The sequence below is a fragment of the Balaenoptera acutorostrata genome, unplaced genomic scaffold (assembly GCF_949987535.1).
Source record: "Balaenoptera acutorostrata unplaced genomic scaffold, mBalAcu1.1 scaffold_597, whole genome shotgun sequence".
In the NCBI taxonomy this organism is placed as follows: domain Eukaryota; kingdom Metazoa; phylum Chordata; class Mammalia; order Artiodactyla; family Balaenopteridae; genus Balaenoptera; species Balaenoptera acutorostrata.
The window spans coordinates 168,431-185,472 of record NW_026645980.1 but is presented as its reverse complement, the minus strand read 5'-3'; the positions used below and the strand labels follow the sequence as shown (position 1 = coordinate 185,472).

The following is a 17,042-nucleotide window of genomic DNA, read 5'->3' as shown; positions in this document are numbered from 1 at the left end:
GCCCCGGACAGCTTGGCCGAAGTGTGGCACTTCTAGAACCCCAACCCTCCCTCCACAGACTGGAGCCAGGCCCCTGTGCTCCTTCCTCAGAGGCTCTCTACATCCAGGCCCACCTCGAGGTCTCACCTTTCCTGTTGGGAAGAGACTGGAGATATGAAGGAATGTGGAAATTTATACGTATTCCCTTGACTTCTTCCATGGGACGTGCAGTGCGGGTCTGGCCCTGGGAAGGGAGGAGGGGCTCTGTTCTGAGGTGGCCCCTTTGCAAGTCCTTGATGTTTCCTTGATGAAAGCCAGGGCCAGCGCACTGAAGAGGCTGGAGTGAGCGGACTCAGCTGGGGGAAGGGCGTGGGGCTAAAGCTGATTTGCTTGGAGTTGAGCTTGTTATTAGAGAGCCCTGAAAGATTCATCAGCTTCAGGAATCAGAGTAGTGAGGGCGGCTCAGACACCAGGCCTGAGCCAGGCCTGTCACCCTCTGGCAGTGAAGCTCTGCCCACACAGTCTCCTTCAATCTGCTGGTACCTCATTTCTTTTTCTCCGGAACGGAGATCAGTCTAAACAGCCCATAGGTCAAGGAAAACTATCCCTGGAGAGTCCAGCCAAGTCCCTACTTCCTGCCAGTCAGTCACTCTCTTGGCTCAGGTTTGAGTTTGCCAAATAGAGAATTTCAGGTCCTCATTCCACAACTTGATTTTACAGTTCAGAAAAGGGGCTGTCTTTTGCCCATTTGTTTATTCTTCTTTGAATTAGAACCCAACTTTTCTAGTATTCGTGTTCCAAATTACTGAACCAGGGATAGCTATTTACTGAAAAGGGTAATCAGATTACTCTTTATTTGTTTTTGGCAGTGCAGCATGCAGGATCTTAGCTCCCCGACCAGGGATCCAACCCGTGCCCTCTTCAGTGGAAGCACGTAGTCTTAACCACTGGACTGCTGGGGAAATCTAAGATTACTCTTAACTAGTTGTAGCACCTTGAACTGTTTAAGAGACAATTCTCTGAAGGAATGAATGAAAACAGTCCGTGCTCAGGATCATTAGTGCAGACACACATATTCTGTCCAAGGTGTTTTACTAAAAGACTATAAGGGATTATAAGGATGGGAACATTTTTAGGAGGAAAGATGAAGAGAGAATTACCAGAAGGAAGAAGTGGAACCACACCGAAGTCAAAGAAGTGAAAGGAGAATCAGATGGGAACTCGGTGTGTCGAAAATAAGTGTTCTGAGTGGAAACTCCCCAAGGGCACAGGGACATATGCACACTCGGGCACTCTGCTTTTCTGAGGATGCCAGTATCCCCCTCTCCTCTACCTTCTACAGTGAAGAGAAATCAGGACTTGACCACAGTGTTGCCAGTACTGAAAGCGCACCCCAGCTCCTGTACTTCAGTGGACATCCCAGGAGTCCATTATGGCCAGAGACAGAGTCCATCTCAGCCAGGAGGCCTTGCCAAGAGGAGAGGGCCCTGGGCTCCCTTTTGGCTTAAAATACAGACCGGTGGCCCTCTATCTGAACTGAATCTTGTTCCAGAGAATGGGTTTGTTTTCATTCATTCATTCATTCCAGATCCTTTACAGTAGTCCAGGACTCCCCAGAGACACTGCCCTCCTGAGCAGTCGAGTAAGATATTTGGTTCTTTCCCCCTCATTTCCAAGTTCCTGGGCGCTAGAAGGCTGTACTCACAGTCTAGTCGTCTAGCCCGTGCGTGGCACTGAGTACATGTTTGGGAAAGGGAATCTAGATGAATGAGGTCAGACTATTCGACGGGTCTCCGCTGGTTACTAGTTGGTGTGGGCACGGGTGCCCTTGAATTTCTATTATTTACGAAGAAAGAGTTTAAATGAAAACAACAACAACGAAAAAACAAAACAAAACACACACCAAAGCGGAAAACTTTAACCATCAGTACTGGGACTGGAGCTGCACAGGAGGACGCGGGCACGCATACTGTACCGAACGAACATCACACACATACACCCCACTCACGCAGACATTCCTTCTTTCACGCTCCAGCTCGATCTTTTTACTCCTACTTCCCTTTGCCTCCTCTCCCGGATCAAGCGTTAATCTGTGAATCTCTGACCGCAAAAGAAAAAAAAAAAAGGTGGGTGGGGGGATCCCGAAGTAGCAGAGCGAGGGAGGAGGAGGTGGAGAAAGGCGGGGAGGAGGAGGAGCCCAGCGAACCAGAGTCAGAGGGACTGGTGGCTCCGGCGAGTGTGCAGCCCCGGGGGGAGCCGGCGCTCCAGGCTGGGAACCCGTCAGCCCGCCCACCCGCCCGGCGTCTTTGGCGCCCGCCCGCTCGCCGGCCCGCGCCCAGGGGCCTGCTACACCCGGAGCTGGGGCCGCCGCTCAGGGGCGCTCGGGCCAGAGGCGCCGCTCGGGGCGAGCCGGCCGCGCCGCCAGGCTGGTCCCCCGCGCCCGCGCCCGCGCCCGGGATGCCGTTCTACAGGCGCACAGTGGTGCCCCAGCGCCTGTGCCCGCGCAACCCGCCACAGCCGCTGACCGAGCTCCGCGACGTGAGCCACCTGGCCGCGCTCAGCCTGCTCCGGCAGCTCGCCGACCTCTGCGGCCACTCGCTGGCTCTGCTCGAGGACCTCGAGGGGCACCTGCTGGCCCTGGGGCGCCGCACCGACAGCCTGTGCCGCCGCACCGTGCACCTCCGCCGCCGCCTTCCCTGCCGCCTGCTCGGTCCGGAGGACGACGAGGAAGAGCTAGGTAAGCTGCGCCCGGGCGGTCCGCGGCCCCGCGTGCACCTCGCCTGTGGGGGCGCCAGCCCGCGCCCGCTCTGCGCCCACCCCTCCCCCGCCCTCCCAGCCCCTCCTCGGCCCTCCCCTCCCTTCCCCTCGGGGAACGAGGGGATCCCGTTTCCCAGACTCCACGCCCGCCGCACTCCAGCTGGAACTTCCTGCTCCTGGATCCGGTCGCGCCGTCCCGAGTGGCCATATGCCCTCGGGGTTCCCGGCCTTGGGGTTGGCGGCCGCCTTCTGGGGATCTTGGGGAAGAAGGCGGAGGGACCTGCGGGGGTCCCCGGGAGCTGCTGGGTCCGGACCGCTTCGGCGCCGCCCCCAGGCCCGAGGCGTCCTAGCCTTCGCGGAGTCGGGAACCAAATGGCCGCGCCGCTGGCGTCTTTGCTCCAGTCTAGGAGCTCGGGCACTTCGGAAAGCGCGCCGGAGCCGCCGGCCACCTACGCGGCGGCAGGAGCCCTGGCGGCGGTGCCTACCGACTTTAAACCTGTGCAACTTCGCGCTGGAGTGTGATCGCGGCTCTCGCTCGAAGAAGTGTCTGAGAGCCCACCCGCCCGCTTCTCCCCGCGAGGTCGGAGCTGCTGCTCCAGGGGAGGCCGGAGGGTGTGGTGGGGAGGAGAGACTCTCCCCCTCCCAGCCGGCTTCTCTGACCCCTTACCCCTAGGGTCCGGCTGCACAGACTTGCTTGGGAGAACCGTTTAAAGCAACTGTCATCAGTTCTGTGATTCCTTTAGAAATCAGCCATGCCTGAGAAACCCAGTGGTGCCCTGGCTGAGCACGCAGGACTCGTGAGAGGCAGGAGGGCAACGCGAGCCCTTGTGCTTTACTACTTTGGACCCCAACACTTTGCATGGGGAATCCTCTCTCCATGGGAATGCTGTGATCCTTTAGGGTGTGGGACTTTTGGAGAAAGCAAGGGGATTGAATGTGCTGGAAATGTTGACCGCAGCTGGGGCATGCCAGGTACCAGGGCCAATTGGTGCCACCAGGAAGTTAGGGGAGAGAAGGAGCAGTGTGGACAGGAAGTTTCAGATGGAGGCAGAATATGGCTACTGACTGACTTGTGATTGCAAGCCTCCAGCTGCCTTGGGAAAGAAGTGTCTGAGTCAGCCCCTCTCCATTGCAGACCTCACCTCCCTCCCACGCCTTCCATAGAATAGGTGTCATAGGCCCTGGCACCCCTCTTCCCAAAACTCTCTGACCTCTGATGTTGATGGTGGAGGTCACTTGTAGAGAAAATGAACTGGGTCCAGTGGGGAAAGGAAGGTGGAAGACACAGTTGACTGCCACATGGAATGTAGACATGGGACCAGAAATCTCTGCATGGCAGGGGAGCAGGAAAGCTGGGGCCTTAGGTCTGGTTAGTTCTCAGTTAACAGAGAGGGTAGGAAGGTCATTGTTGATTTTTTTTTCTGGGGTCCCACTGACTACCAGGATTAGCCTAGGAGAAATTTTATAAGTCAGCTTGCGGAGTTATTTTCAGAATCCCCACACAGCTTGCAGAGAGCCACCTACTGAGTGCAGCAGGGTAAGTTAAGGACAGTGAGGAGGCTCTACTTTTCCAATTTGTGCCTTTCTGTCCTTTCCATGTGAGGGAAGGAATGGCTTCACCAAGTTGCCTTGGGAAAGAGATGGCTTCATGCAATGGAGAGCTTTTAAAGGAAGGGAGCAATTCTTCGGATAAATTGCATTGGGTTGGCTTCTTTGAAATTTGCAAGAGCTGGGAGAGTGGCTATCTCTCATCTTTGGTGTGGCTGCTTGCCTTTGAGAGTGCACCTATCTGCAGGCTCAGGTACTGAGGGGCCTGCTGCGTAAATGGAACACAGGCTACCTTAATTTGGCAAGAAGGTCTGGTTTTCCATTTTCTGGTCTAATGCCCTACCCTAGACTCCCCTTGAGGTTCCCACTGCACACTTTTCTCTTCAGGAATTTTGATTGCGTAGCACTTAAATTAGGCCTTCTCAGCAATGATCTGAGCACAAGCGCCAAATGCAAAGGGAGCTGGGGCGCATAATCAGTGCACCACCTGGCCACCCCTTTGTCGCTCAGGCATAAGCTTCAACAAGGTGTTCAAGCAGGTTGCATATTATATTTTGACCCCAATTAAAAATGCTTTTTTTTCCCCACCAATGTCAAGGCTTGCTCTTTTCTTCCCCGTGTCTTTTCCTCCTAGCTCCTACTCCATTACTGACCATTTTGCTGGTGGTGGGCACTCCCAGTCAGCATTTTACCCTGTATATCCTCTATCTGGCTGGATTTCCCCCAGATTCTTGCTCTAGCTGTTTCTTTGGTCATGAGGGCAGGAAAGAACTGGGAAGGAAGGTTTGGAAGCAACATGGGCAGAGTGAATGACACCTGACAGGCCAGCAGTTTGTAGCCTCCTGTGGGGACAGCTTGGCTGCCACCTCCGGACTGAGTAATGACAAGTCAGACTGGCCCATAGCCTTCAGGCTTGCGGAGACCAGACTGTAGGCTGGGCCAGGCAGTGGGGCAGCAGGGGGAGGACAGGGAGAGGAGAGGGAGAAAGACAGAGGAGGAGAAAGTTGATGCTAAAGGAATCCAAGGTGTTTCTCTCCACAATCAGGGGTCGTGTCCCCACCATCTTCAAGGTTACAAGGGTGGGACTGGGCTGGGCTGGTTGCCTGGCAACACCCTCTTCTCCACTGAAGGCTGTTCTTCGGTAACTTGAACCCCTTTGAGACTGCCCCAGAAGCTCTTGTAACTGGTCTGGGGTGGGGGATGGGGGTTGGAAAGAGGAGAGGGTGTGTTACAGGACTGCACCAGGCTCCTCCAGTTGTGGATCTGTGGCTGTTGCCGCACCCTTGGCATAACCCTGCCTATAACTTGCATTTTTCCTCGCATCTGGCTTTGAATGTGACCCGCTTTATTGCTTTCGTGTCCTGGATTCTGTACTCTTCATGTCAAGAATGGCATGGTCAAAGCCAGTGGGAAATAGCTCCATTCCTGCCACCATATGCTGAGTCAATCCAAGCTTTCCAATTTCTCCCTCAGACATCTATTTAATGTTTGTAGGTGCTTAAATGATAATTACAAAAGCAATCAGGCCATTGGCCTGGGGGTATAATATCTCCTGTGCAAGCAAGGAAGTCACTGAAGCACTAGACAACTGCTAGGTATGTTTAATAACACTGGGGAGCTATCATGTTACACTAGCCCATGAACTTGCTGTGGGAAAGATGCTCTGTTCCTTCTTGCAATGATTTTGGCTTGAATACAGCCAGTTGGGTAGATGGTGGAAACTCCCTCTTCATCTTTATGTAAGATTCCTGCCTCTTGATTTTCCAACTTTGTGGCAACTCTGGCTCCAAATCATAAAGGACAGCTGGTTTATGTATGTTTAAATCATAATTCCAGTGTGAGGGGAGACTGTTGTAAGTCTATATGGAGATGAAGAATGGAAACTGCACCTCTAGACTGCAGCCAGTTTACCATTAGCTGAGGTATGGTAGACCCTGAACCTGACTGTCATGGCTACTGAGGAGGGGCCTGCTTGAGCTGGATGGAGCAGGAGGAACTTGGGGGACTTGGAACAGGCACTCTACCAGGGCTCAGTTTTGTGGCACTCTACCAGGGCTCAGTTTTGTCTCTGTCCTACATGTCAGCCCCAGAAACTGTTGGGACAGTTGGCTTGACAGAGTAGGGAGGGGGAGCAAGCCCATTTTCTTTTAAATACCATGAAATTCCTGGTCTGCTTCATGGTATTTCCATGTGTTGAAAACATCTTCCCTGGAAATTTGGACACCGAAATGTCCACTAGAATTTCCTCTGCTTTAGAAACAAGAAATTTAATCTTCTCCGTTTTTTAGATACATCAACAGCTAAAGCGATAAAAGCATCAGGATGACGGAATAGTAGAGTAACAGGAGAGGATTTAAATTATAGCTCTTGGGCTCAATTTTGATCTTTATGGAGTTGATTAGGTGTCAGGAGGAGGGTGGTGAATTTGCATCATTTGTCCCTGTACTTCTCTGGCTTGGGTGGAGTCAGTTTATACTTTGTGACACCAAAAATTCGGTCATTAACCATTATGCGCACCATAATACTTGACTACTGAGGCCCAGAAAAAGGAAGGGACTTGTCCAAAGGCACCCAACTGAATCAAGACCTTTAGTAGCCCTAAGTGCTGGAAAGATTATAGTGCCTCTCCATACCTAATTCCAAGTGAAACAATATTAAACCTTCAAATAAAATTTTATTTTGAAAGATTACTCGAAGTTCCACCTGTATGTTGAAATTAAAATGGCTTTTTATTAGATTCTTTCATTCTCTCTCTCTTTTGTACTCCTGTTGTTGGTGCCCTAAGCGTGGACTTAATCTGCCCCTTGGGGAATGTGGCACTGGCTAAGTCACACAGCAGGTCAGTGGCATGAGGCCTTGATCTAGAAGCCAGGGCTTCTGCCATCCAAGCCAGTGCTCTGCCCTCTTCAGGGATGCTAAGTTCAAAGTCAGTTGTTCATTGAGAGTCACTGCCGTGGCGTTTTTTCTAGCTGGAACTTGTTCAGGATAAGGAGTAACTACTGCTACCTTTGGGAACTGAGGGATTCTCTAGAGAACAGGCCTCCTGGGGTTTCTTCAGTTGGGACTTGGGGGGTGAGATGGAGGTGGAGGGGAGGAAGGAAGGTCAGCCTTGCATCATGTAGAGAATAGATGTAAGGCAAGAGACTCCCTTGTTAAAACAGTCTCCTTTAAGCTTTCAGTAGGAAATAGCCTTGGAAAAATAATCTTTCGTTGGGAAGGGGTGGCTGGGCTAGTGACCCTGACAGTCTTCTGAAGGTCACCTTTCCATTGGATCTTTCCCTCACAATCCTTCTGTCATCTTTATACTTGCTATTCTCCCTAATAGCTTTTAATCCAACTGTGGGCACTTCTTATCACACACCCACATCCTGACTATTTTCTGTTATTACAGCAGAGCTTGGTTGGCATTTCCAAAGGCACTTTTATTAAAAGCCAAGGGGAATGAGAAAGTAAAATTATTACCAAAAATGTGTTTAACATACGTGTTTCCAAAGTATGGATTTATTATTCTTCAAAGCTTAAGTAGCTTAACAGGCTTACTAGCTTTGCTGCTCTATATGCCCTTTCTGAGGGACTCAGATCACCTTTTCCTCAGATCATTACTTTCTAACTTTGAAGAAAGGGCACAACTTTGGGTCCTGTCTCCTCCCTGCCCCCAACCCTTGTGCTGGGTTTTAGAGACCCACAGGTAAATAAGACCCAGTCTGTTCATTCGAAGAGCTCCCAGTCTGCAGGGGTCGATGCCATCTTGTTTCCCAGCACATCAGCACAGGGTGCCTGGGCATCCGGTCTTCTTCTCTAGGTGGGGGAAAGAAGATAACCAGAATCTGGACCCCAGTTCACACCCCATAGGATTTTCCATTCAGTCTGGTTCGGGGTCCAAGGATGGAATTTGGACTTTTAGAATTCCCTATGGTAAAAAAACAAAAAAACAAAAACCAAAAAACCCAAACAGTGATAGAGCGCTACTGTGAATTCAGCAATGCTTTTACATGAATTTGTAGGTTTAAAATTGATGACCTTGTCTTCACACATAGGCAAAATAGTGCTTATTCAGTAGATGAACAATGCTTGGTGGATCTGCAGACTCATGGACGTCTTGTGATAACTCCTCCAGAGTTATCTAGATGGCCTTCTAGAGTCTTCTACCCTCTGTTGGGAAGCACTGGCTTAACCTTCCTGGTTCAAGCCTTCAGCTCTTCCCTGCTCCAAAGAATTCCATGATTTCACTCAGATAAGCTCTCACTGAAGTTTTCAAGTTAGAGTACACAGGATGGCAATGTCTTTTTCTCACTTTATTTATTTACTTTCTTTCAGTTTTATTGAAATATAATTGACATACAGCACTGCATAAATTTAAGTGTACAGGATGATGATTTGACTGACATACATCATGTAATGATTAGCACAATAAGTTTAGTGAACATCCATCATCTCGTATAGATACAAAATTAAAGAAAAAGAAAAAAATATTTTTCCTTGCGATGAGAGCTCTTAGGATGTACTCTCAACAACTTTCATAAATAACACACAGCAGTGTTCATTATATTTATCATGTTGTACGTTACAACTCTAGTACTTATCATATAATTGGAAGTTTGTACCTTTTGACCACCTTCATCCAATTCCCCCTCCCCTCGCCCCAACCTCTCTGGTAACCACAAATCTGATCTCTTTTTCTGTGAGTTTATTTGTATGTTTTTTGAAGTATAATTGACCTACAGCACTATGTTAGTTCCTGGTGCACAGTATAGTGATTCCATATTTCTATACCTTACAAATTGAGCACCATGATAAGTCTAGTTACCATCTGTCACCACACAAAGATATTACATTATTATTGACCATATTTCCCACACTCTACACTTTATCCGCACAATACCCCTTTATTTTGTAACTGGAAGTTTGTACCTCTTAATCTCCCTCACCTATTTCACTCATCCCTCCCACCCCCTCCCCTCTGGCAACCACCTGTTTTTTCTCTACATCTATGATGCTGTTTCTGTTTTGTTATGTTTGTTCATTTGTTTTGTTTTTTAGATTCCACATATAAGTATAATCATATGGTATTTGTCTTCCTCTGTATGACTTATTTTACTAAGCATAAAACTCTCGGGGCTTCCCTGGTGGCGCAGTGGTTGAGAATCTGCCTGCTAATGCAGGGGACGCGGGTTCGAGCCCTGGTCTGGGAAGATCCCACATGCCGCAGAGCAACTAGGCCCGTGAGCCACAACTACTGAGCCTGCGCGTCTGGAGCCTGTGCTCCGCAACAAGAGAGGCCGCGATAGTGAGAGGCCCGCGCACCGCGATGAAGAGTGGCCCCCGCTTGCCACAACTAGAGAGACAGCCCTTGCACAGAAACGAAGACCCAACACAGCCAAAAATAAGTAAATAAAAAAAAAAAAAAAAAAAAACTCTCTAGGTCCATCGGTGTCACAAATGGCAAGATTTCATTCTTTTTTATGGCTGAGTAATATTCCATTGTATCTATACACCACATCTTCTTTATCCATTCATCTGTTGATGGCACTTAGGTTGCTTCTATATCTTGGCTATTGTGAATAGTGCTGCAGTGAACATAGAGGTGCATGTATCTTTTCGAAATAGCGTTTTCATTTTCTTTGGAGAAATACACAGAAGTGGAATTGCTAGATCGTATGGTAGTTCTATTTTTAATGTTTTGAGGAACCTCCATAGGATGGCAAAAACTTAATGGACAAGGCTGCGTTAATAATGCCACAGACAGGAGATGTGTGGATTGTGTTTGCACAAGTAGGCTTGCACCAAGGTGCTTTGTATGTGAGGCAGTGGGTCTGATTGTGTACAAACCATTAGGCTCAGTCCTTTACCTTGGGAGGTTTGAGCAATCTCTGTCCATCCCTCCTCCCTTCCTGCCATCCCTCCCTCTCTCTCTTTCTAAAATGTAAGCTCCTCAATAGAAAGTAAACATCTTTAGGGCAGAGATTTTATCTTTTTTTACTGCCATATCTCCAGTCCCTAAAATAGTGCTTGGCACTTAATAAATACCTATTAAGTTCAATTCCTCCCTTCTTTCTAACCACCACACGTTTATTGAGCACCTGACTCTGGGCCTGGCCCTGTGCTAGCCTCTGAGGATATAGAGCCAAGCTAGAATGCAGCCCCATGGTCCAGCGGGGAGAGCCTGGAATCATCGTACTGCCGTGGAGGCAAGCTTGGGGGTCATCGGAAGGCAGCGGAAGCTCACCTAATTCAGCTCAGAGGCTTGGAAAAGCTTCGGGGAGGATGTGGTGTCTGAGTTCTGAAGGATGATCTGGAGCTGGCCAATTGAAGAAGGAGGGGGAGGGAATTCCCGGCTCAGAAGGTAGCCTGTGCTAAGCCCTGGATATGTGAGAGGGCTAGTGTGGGGGAGGAACTAACTCAAGTGATTCAGGAGGAGAGGGTGCAAGGCACCTCCTGACTCAGAGTGAGCCCTCAGGGCTCGGGTGGGGGGGCTGTAACATCCTGTTTGCTGACCAAGGAGCTGGATACTGGAGAGCCTTAGGAAGGTCCAAATGAAGCTGTAATAGGAACTGCAGATTTTCTTGATCTACGTTCAAGTGTTCATTATCCTTGGGCAGATGAGACTTGGGCGACCTTGGCTCCTCCCTGCTTTGCAGAGCCAAGTCCTAGGTCCCCCTAAGATGTCCAGGCCAGGAGGCACTCCACGCCACAGTGAGACAGAAAGAGGGAGAGAAAGCAAGAATCTACCTGCCTGGTGTGTCCCCGGCTGTGTGGATCCAGTTGCATTCCAGAGCAAAATATATTATTCATGCGCCTGCTTTTTTGTGAGTGGGGACATTTGAGGTTTGACTGTATGTTTTATTTTATTTTATTTTTTCTTTCTAAATAGCATAGATTCTTCAGAATGGTCTGTAATTCATCTAGGGGAAAATCAGAAAAATATTTTTTTCCCTTGGAAAATGGACTCAAAGAGGAGATGAGTTTTAAAAATGATTCAGCTGTTTTTAAGTGGAATCATTTGCTTCTGAGAACAGTGTAATTAACTGCCTGGCAATTTATAGTCTGATTCCCAGTATCTGCGAAGTAGTCAAACTCATATTGTTCTCCCCAACCAGCAGGCCCTGAGGGGAGTGAGGTCTACTTTACCAGAAAGCCTTGGGCGCTCTCGGCTCTCGCTGGAGGCCATGCATCACAGCTGTCAGCAATTCTAGCGGTGTTGTTATATGCTCTTATCCCCCCTTGACCCAGTAATTCCATTTCCAAGACCTTATGCTAAAGAAATGATCAGATATTGTGGGGAAAATGTTCGCGGATCCTCACTGCATCTTTTGGTTATTTATACTAACCCCAAAATGAAAACAACTTATTCAGTAATATGGGTGTGGTTCTATAAATGTTGACAGGTCTATGTGTGGTACAAATCTAGGCAACTAAGAAAAATCGTGCTCGAAATAAATATATGAGGATATGTGGAAATGTGTGAAATAATGCTAAGTGAAAAATCAGGGTATTAAATTGCATGTATGATATTATCCAAAATAAAGCACATACATAAAAAAGAAGCTGGAGGGGTATGTGCCAAAATGTTAACAATCGTTGTTATGTCAAGGTGATAACAATGATAGCAAACGATAACAAAGATAGCAGTGGTTATCTTTATGAGATTATGGGAGCCAGTGTTTTTTCTTTTCTTGTAGCTTTGTGTATTTTTCAAAATTTCCTAAATGAGCATGTATTACTTTTAATAAACAGAAAAACCAAACAATGAATGACATATTAAGGAAGAGGATCTTGGGATTTGGCAGCAGCACCTGTGGGTTTAATTCTGACTTGCCCAACACTTATAAGCTGATTTGGGTGTCTCAGAACCACACTCCCTCATCTTTAAAAGGGGGTTAATGCTCCCCAGTTCAGAAGGTTGTCGTGAGGATCCAGAATAATGTATGGAAAATGCCGGGCCCATATGCCACAATCCTGCTTATGATCACTAAATACTAAGAAGATGAAATTCCACAAAACCTTTTGAAATCCCTGGATGGGGATACTGTCAAGATGAAGTTATAATGTTTCCTAAACAGCTCCGAATTGCAGCCATTCTTCCCTTTTGCAGAATATGTAAAGAATGCCTGCCTGTGTGCTCACGGAGGAGCCAGGGCTGTCTGGCTCGTCTCTCCCAATCTGAGGATTTTCCTTTCCTTTGACTCCTCCCTTCACTCTCCCCCACTGACATCTGTTCACTGCCTCACCAACCAAGGGGGCAAATTCTTTGGAACTGAAGCCGAGGCACCACCGAGAGTTCTGGTAGATCTGAGATGTTTATTGTCACAGAATATGTAGTGCTGGCTGACCACGAGGACCCGCCAGGTTGGGACGCCAAGGAGGGGCTTTAATGAAGCAGCAGAGGATAGACGCAGGTCGCACAGCTAGGCAGCATCCCCTGCCTTGGGGCAGAGCCCTCATCCAAATGTCCTGCTGGCTCTCTGGTCACCTCTTCCCTCGGGATGGCTTCATGGCTTCTGGCTTGGCTCACCAGTTTTACAGAACCAGCTTGGTTTATGGGTGAAGAAACACCTTCTCACAAAACTTCTGGGGCCTCAGGATGCTTCAGTGACGTATTTGGCAGCTTGCCTGAGGGTCTGTCTCTCACCAGCATGGATTTGGAGCCAGTAAAAGCCCTAATCTTACAACCAGGCAGCCTCAAGGTCATGGGCACACCTTGGTAGTGTCTACAGCATGCCCAGACCACCAAGCAATTCAGTCATCTCCCTGAGTAGAATCCTTCACACTGCTTGTCTGGTTGCATTTTTTATTTTTAAAATTAGAGTAAAAAATATAGACCCTGGCTGCAAATCTGAATTACTTGGAGAGCTTAAAAATGTTACTAATGCTGTGGCCCCACCCCATACCAATAAAACCAGAATTTCTGGGGGATGAGGCCCAGGAACCAGGATTTTTAAAAGACCCCCCAGGTGATTCTAATGTGCAGGCATGGGTGAGAACCACTGTTGTGGTATAGACTGTTAAAGCTGGAAGAGACCGTCCAGAGTTTGAAAAACTATAATGTATTTGTGGATAATGAGCATGAACTATAATACAGACTTAGATTCAAGTAAGTGACAAAATATGACCTCATGGATGAACTCATAAGCAGTAATAATACCAAGTTAGATAATACACTTTAAAAAATTTTTAATAATGCATTTTATTTAACCCAGTATATCCAAAATAGTATCATTTCAGCATGCAATCGATATTAAAATGATGAATGAGGTATTTTACATTATTTTATCTTTTGTACTAGGTCTTCAAAATTCAATGTGAATTTTACACTTACAGCACATCTCAGTTTGGTCTGGCTGCCTTTCAAATGCTCCATAGCGCTATGTGGACAGTGGCTTCCATATTGGACAGCACCATTCTAGGGCATGGCCTTGTAGGCCAACTGGTCTTCTGTATGATAAATTATTTTATTTTTTTAAAACTGGATAATACACTTTTTAAATTTTATAAGAGAACAGAGGAAATTAGAAAGATGAAGCCATTTAATTTTATTAATAAAAAGAATATAACTATATGTTAAGGTAAAGTTAAGCATCTTTTATTTTACATTTTTTGGTTGTAACACGTCATCAACAACCACTGACATTTTAGGCGAGAACAATACTTTCGTTTTCTTATGTTGTAGTTATTTAATATCACTCTTGATGTTACTGGGTTGGATCCCTACATCAAGTCAACCTCAACTTACCTGTCTTTGCAAAAGAATATTAAGATTCCACTATGCACAGGGTTGTTGGAGTACAGGGAAGAGGAAGGAAACTTCCACTTTGTAATATTTAGTGTTCCAAATCAGGCTATGCCAGAAATCATAGATAGAAGTTGAAATGGTTGCCTCTGAATCAACATCTAGATTGGACTTAGTGCTTTCCTCAGTTCTCTTACGTGGTACACCATTTCATGCAGGTAGATTATTACGTTAATGACAGTGCATAGTAGTGAGAACAACTGTGTAGATTGTTGTGTGCAGTATTTTTAAACCCATATCTGTTATACTTCAACAAATGCAGTTTAGAAGAAAAAGTATTTCTCTTTTTATCTCCTCCACGATCCCAATAGAAATAGAGTTTTAGAATGTGAATCTAGGCCAGCAGCTGCCCAGAGAAAGGAAGAGGACTGGTCTAAAAGCGTCTCCAGGGTCGGTGGTTGCACTGACTTCGAGTACAGAACCTCTCCTGTGGCTATTTTGGGGTCCTGAGGCATCCACTTAGGTGACCCTATCATCAGCCCCTGAGAAATGCTGGGACAAGGGTGACAAGGGAGATGGGGAAAACTTTGGGAGGCCACTTTTAGTATCCCCTCTCCCTGCTGGGATCAGAGGGAAGAGATACTAAAGGCAACCCTTCTAGTCTGTGTCCCCAGCAACAGATGATGCTGAGGATAACAAACAAGGCATCAAGAAGAGGCAGCAGCATCTTCAGAGGAATCTGGTTCAGAAGGCTGAGAAGTGTGTTTTGAGGAAGAGTTGCCCTCAGAATGGTGCGAATTAAACAAAAAGTTTATGAAAAAGTTTGGGAAGAGTCCAGCTCCCAGGAAACTTTGCTCTTAGGAGAGACTCATGTCTTGAGGTTTCTGGATAGCTAAGTCTCACTGTATTCCAATTTCTAACCTGTTTTACCTCTTGGAATAACGCGTTACCTAAGTTTACTCCCCATTGTGAAATAGCACAGTGAAATCTTTTCCCCCATAATTCCAAAGTAATGAAAATGGTAGATTTAGGACACAAATGTTAGTGACTCGCACAGAGGCTTTACATTTTGTGCCTGTAGTTTCAAAACTATCTGCTGCATGTGGGGAGGGGGTGGGGGAGGAAGATCCAGTGAAGGTGAAGACTCCTCTCATTCCAGTTAGCATGTACTGAACTCCTGTTAGATGCCAGTGGGAGCTGGTAGTGTATATGGCAAATAGGTGTCCCCTCGAGGAAGAGGGATGGCAAAAAAGGTACCTCCTCTGGATAGACCAATGAGGAAAACCCACTCCTTTTGGTGGAACCGTTAGACAAAGGCACATTCTTTGAGCGTAGCAATTAGAAATAGTCACTTGTTTTGGTCATAACTATTTAAAAATAGAGCATCCTCTGGGTGGACCAATTTTGAAATAATAATTAATAATTAAAATCCACGTGCACTCAGACAGGGCATTGGGCTTGGTTGAATTTTGTCCCCAACTTGAGACCCCTTGGCAGGGTGCCCTTGTAGGAATACAACTTGCACAAGAGTACAGGTGGTCCTATGGTGCCCGGGGCCAGGCCAGGCACCAGGCATACAGATGTATATAAGAGCTAGACCTTGTTCTTGAGAAATGTATAGACTCCCCCTCCTAACCCCCATCCTCTTTAACTCACCCCATCTGCTGCCAGCTCCACCCATGCTGCATTCTGCCTGGCAGAGCTTCTCTTTATGGTGACAAAACGTCTACCCTCCAGATGCACGGGCTGCTGTCTGCTGTTAGCGGGGGCTGTGCTGCTCCTGCCTGAGGCTCCAGGCTAAATGTCTACTATCTATGATGAACAACTAGGGCTAATTGTTCGTTGTGAGGGCTTGTTGCTTCTAGGTCCTAGATGGGGAAACATAGACAGCATTTCTTCAATATCTGTTTTAAACCTTGGTTGTGTTCTGTTTAAATGTGCTTTGAAATGGTGAGTTTAGGCAGAACTGAGCTATTTTTTGCCTTTAATTTTCATGTTCTTTAATAAAGGAAAGCAGTTTATCTCTAATCTGGTGATTTAGAGCTGGCTTCAAGGGCTAATTCCTACCTCGCTCATTGTATTAAGATTGTGCCAGGCCCTGTGCCAGGTATTGGCGACACTGAATTCATAAGACCTACCTTTTGCCCTTGAGTCTTGATATTTGGTTGGGAGGACAGCGTGGAGGGAGGTAACCTCACTGCAGGCTGCTGGGTCTTAGGTGAAAAGCATAGAGCACAGAGGCAAGGAAAGCTTCCATAGCCTTTTTCTCTCTTGTCTTCCTGAAAACTGCTATTCATCCATCCATCCAGACATTCCCTCATCTTTACAGCCTCCTCCAACTCTCTCTGCTATACTCCTGCTGTGCTTTGTTCACTTTTGAGACCCTTGGTTCCTCCATGTGGCCCAGCTTGGGAGAAGATCGTTGAGGCAGAGACTGCCAACTATGCACTGAACCTTCTTGAGTTCATTTTTATTTCCTTTCTTTTACCACCTCTTGAAAGTAACATGACCCTCTTCTGTGAAACTTGGAAGAACAGCCTGGCCATTCCTGGCCTCAAGATGAACTGTAAGCTAGAAGATAGCATTCTCTCCCGAGAAGAGTGAAAGCCTGTTTTAAAGGCTGTGGGGCTTTGGAAATAAGGTAGAACTACTGTGGCCTTCAGATCCTGATAAGTTCAGATGAGTTTGAACTGTTTCCTCCATCCCAAGGGACATCAGAGTTATATTAGGTGGCTGTGGGCTAGTGACAGGCCTTTAGAGGTAGAAAGAAGCCCTGGTTATGAACCTGGCTAATTTTGCTCATTTTGCCAAGGGATAATGCCCAATTTCAGTATTTGCTAATGGGGTAATTTCAGTGTTGAGCCTTTTTTCTCTTTGTCAGGAGGATCAAATGAAATCCTATATGGAAAAGACTTTGTAAACAAAAAACCACCCCCAAAATGTTATGTATTGTCATCCTTGAGAACAAAGACAGTGGCTGACTCATCCCTTTTTCCCCAGCATCTAGTTTGGAAGTAGGCACACTGCAAAT

The 17,042-nt window shown here is 47.1% G+C and overlaps 1 protein-coding gene across 1 annotated transcript in view; it reads left to right on the top strand.

The window, feature by feature from the left end:
• The first annotated feature begins 2,206 nt into the window (after positions 1 to 2,206).
• Positions 2,207 to 17,042, top strand: part of LOC130706724 (NHS-like protein 2) — a 177,927-nt gene continuing 163,091 nt past the window's right edge. Inside the window, exon 1 of the mRNA XM_057539428.1 lies at positions 2,207 to 2,716. Within this exon, the coding sequence (XP_057395411.1) occupies positions 2,437 to 2,716 (280 nt within the window). The 5' untranslated portion in view covers positions 2,207 to 2,436. The remainder of the gene's footprint in view (positions 2,717 to 17,042) is intronic.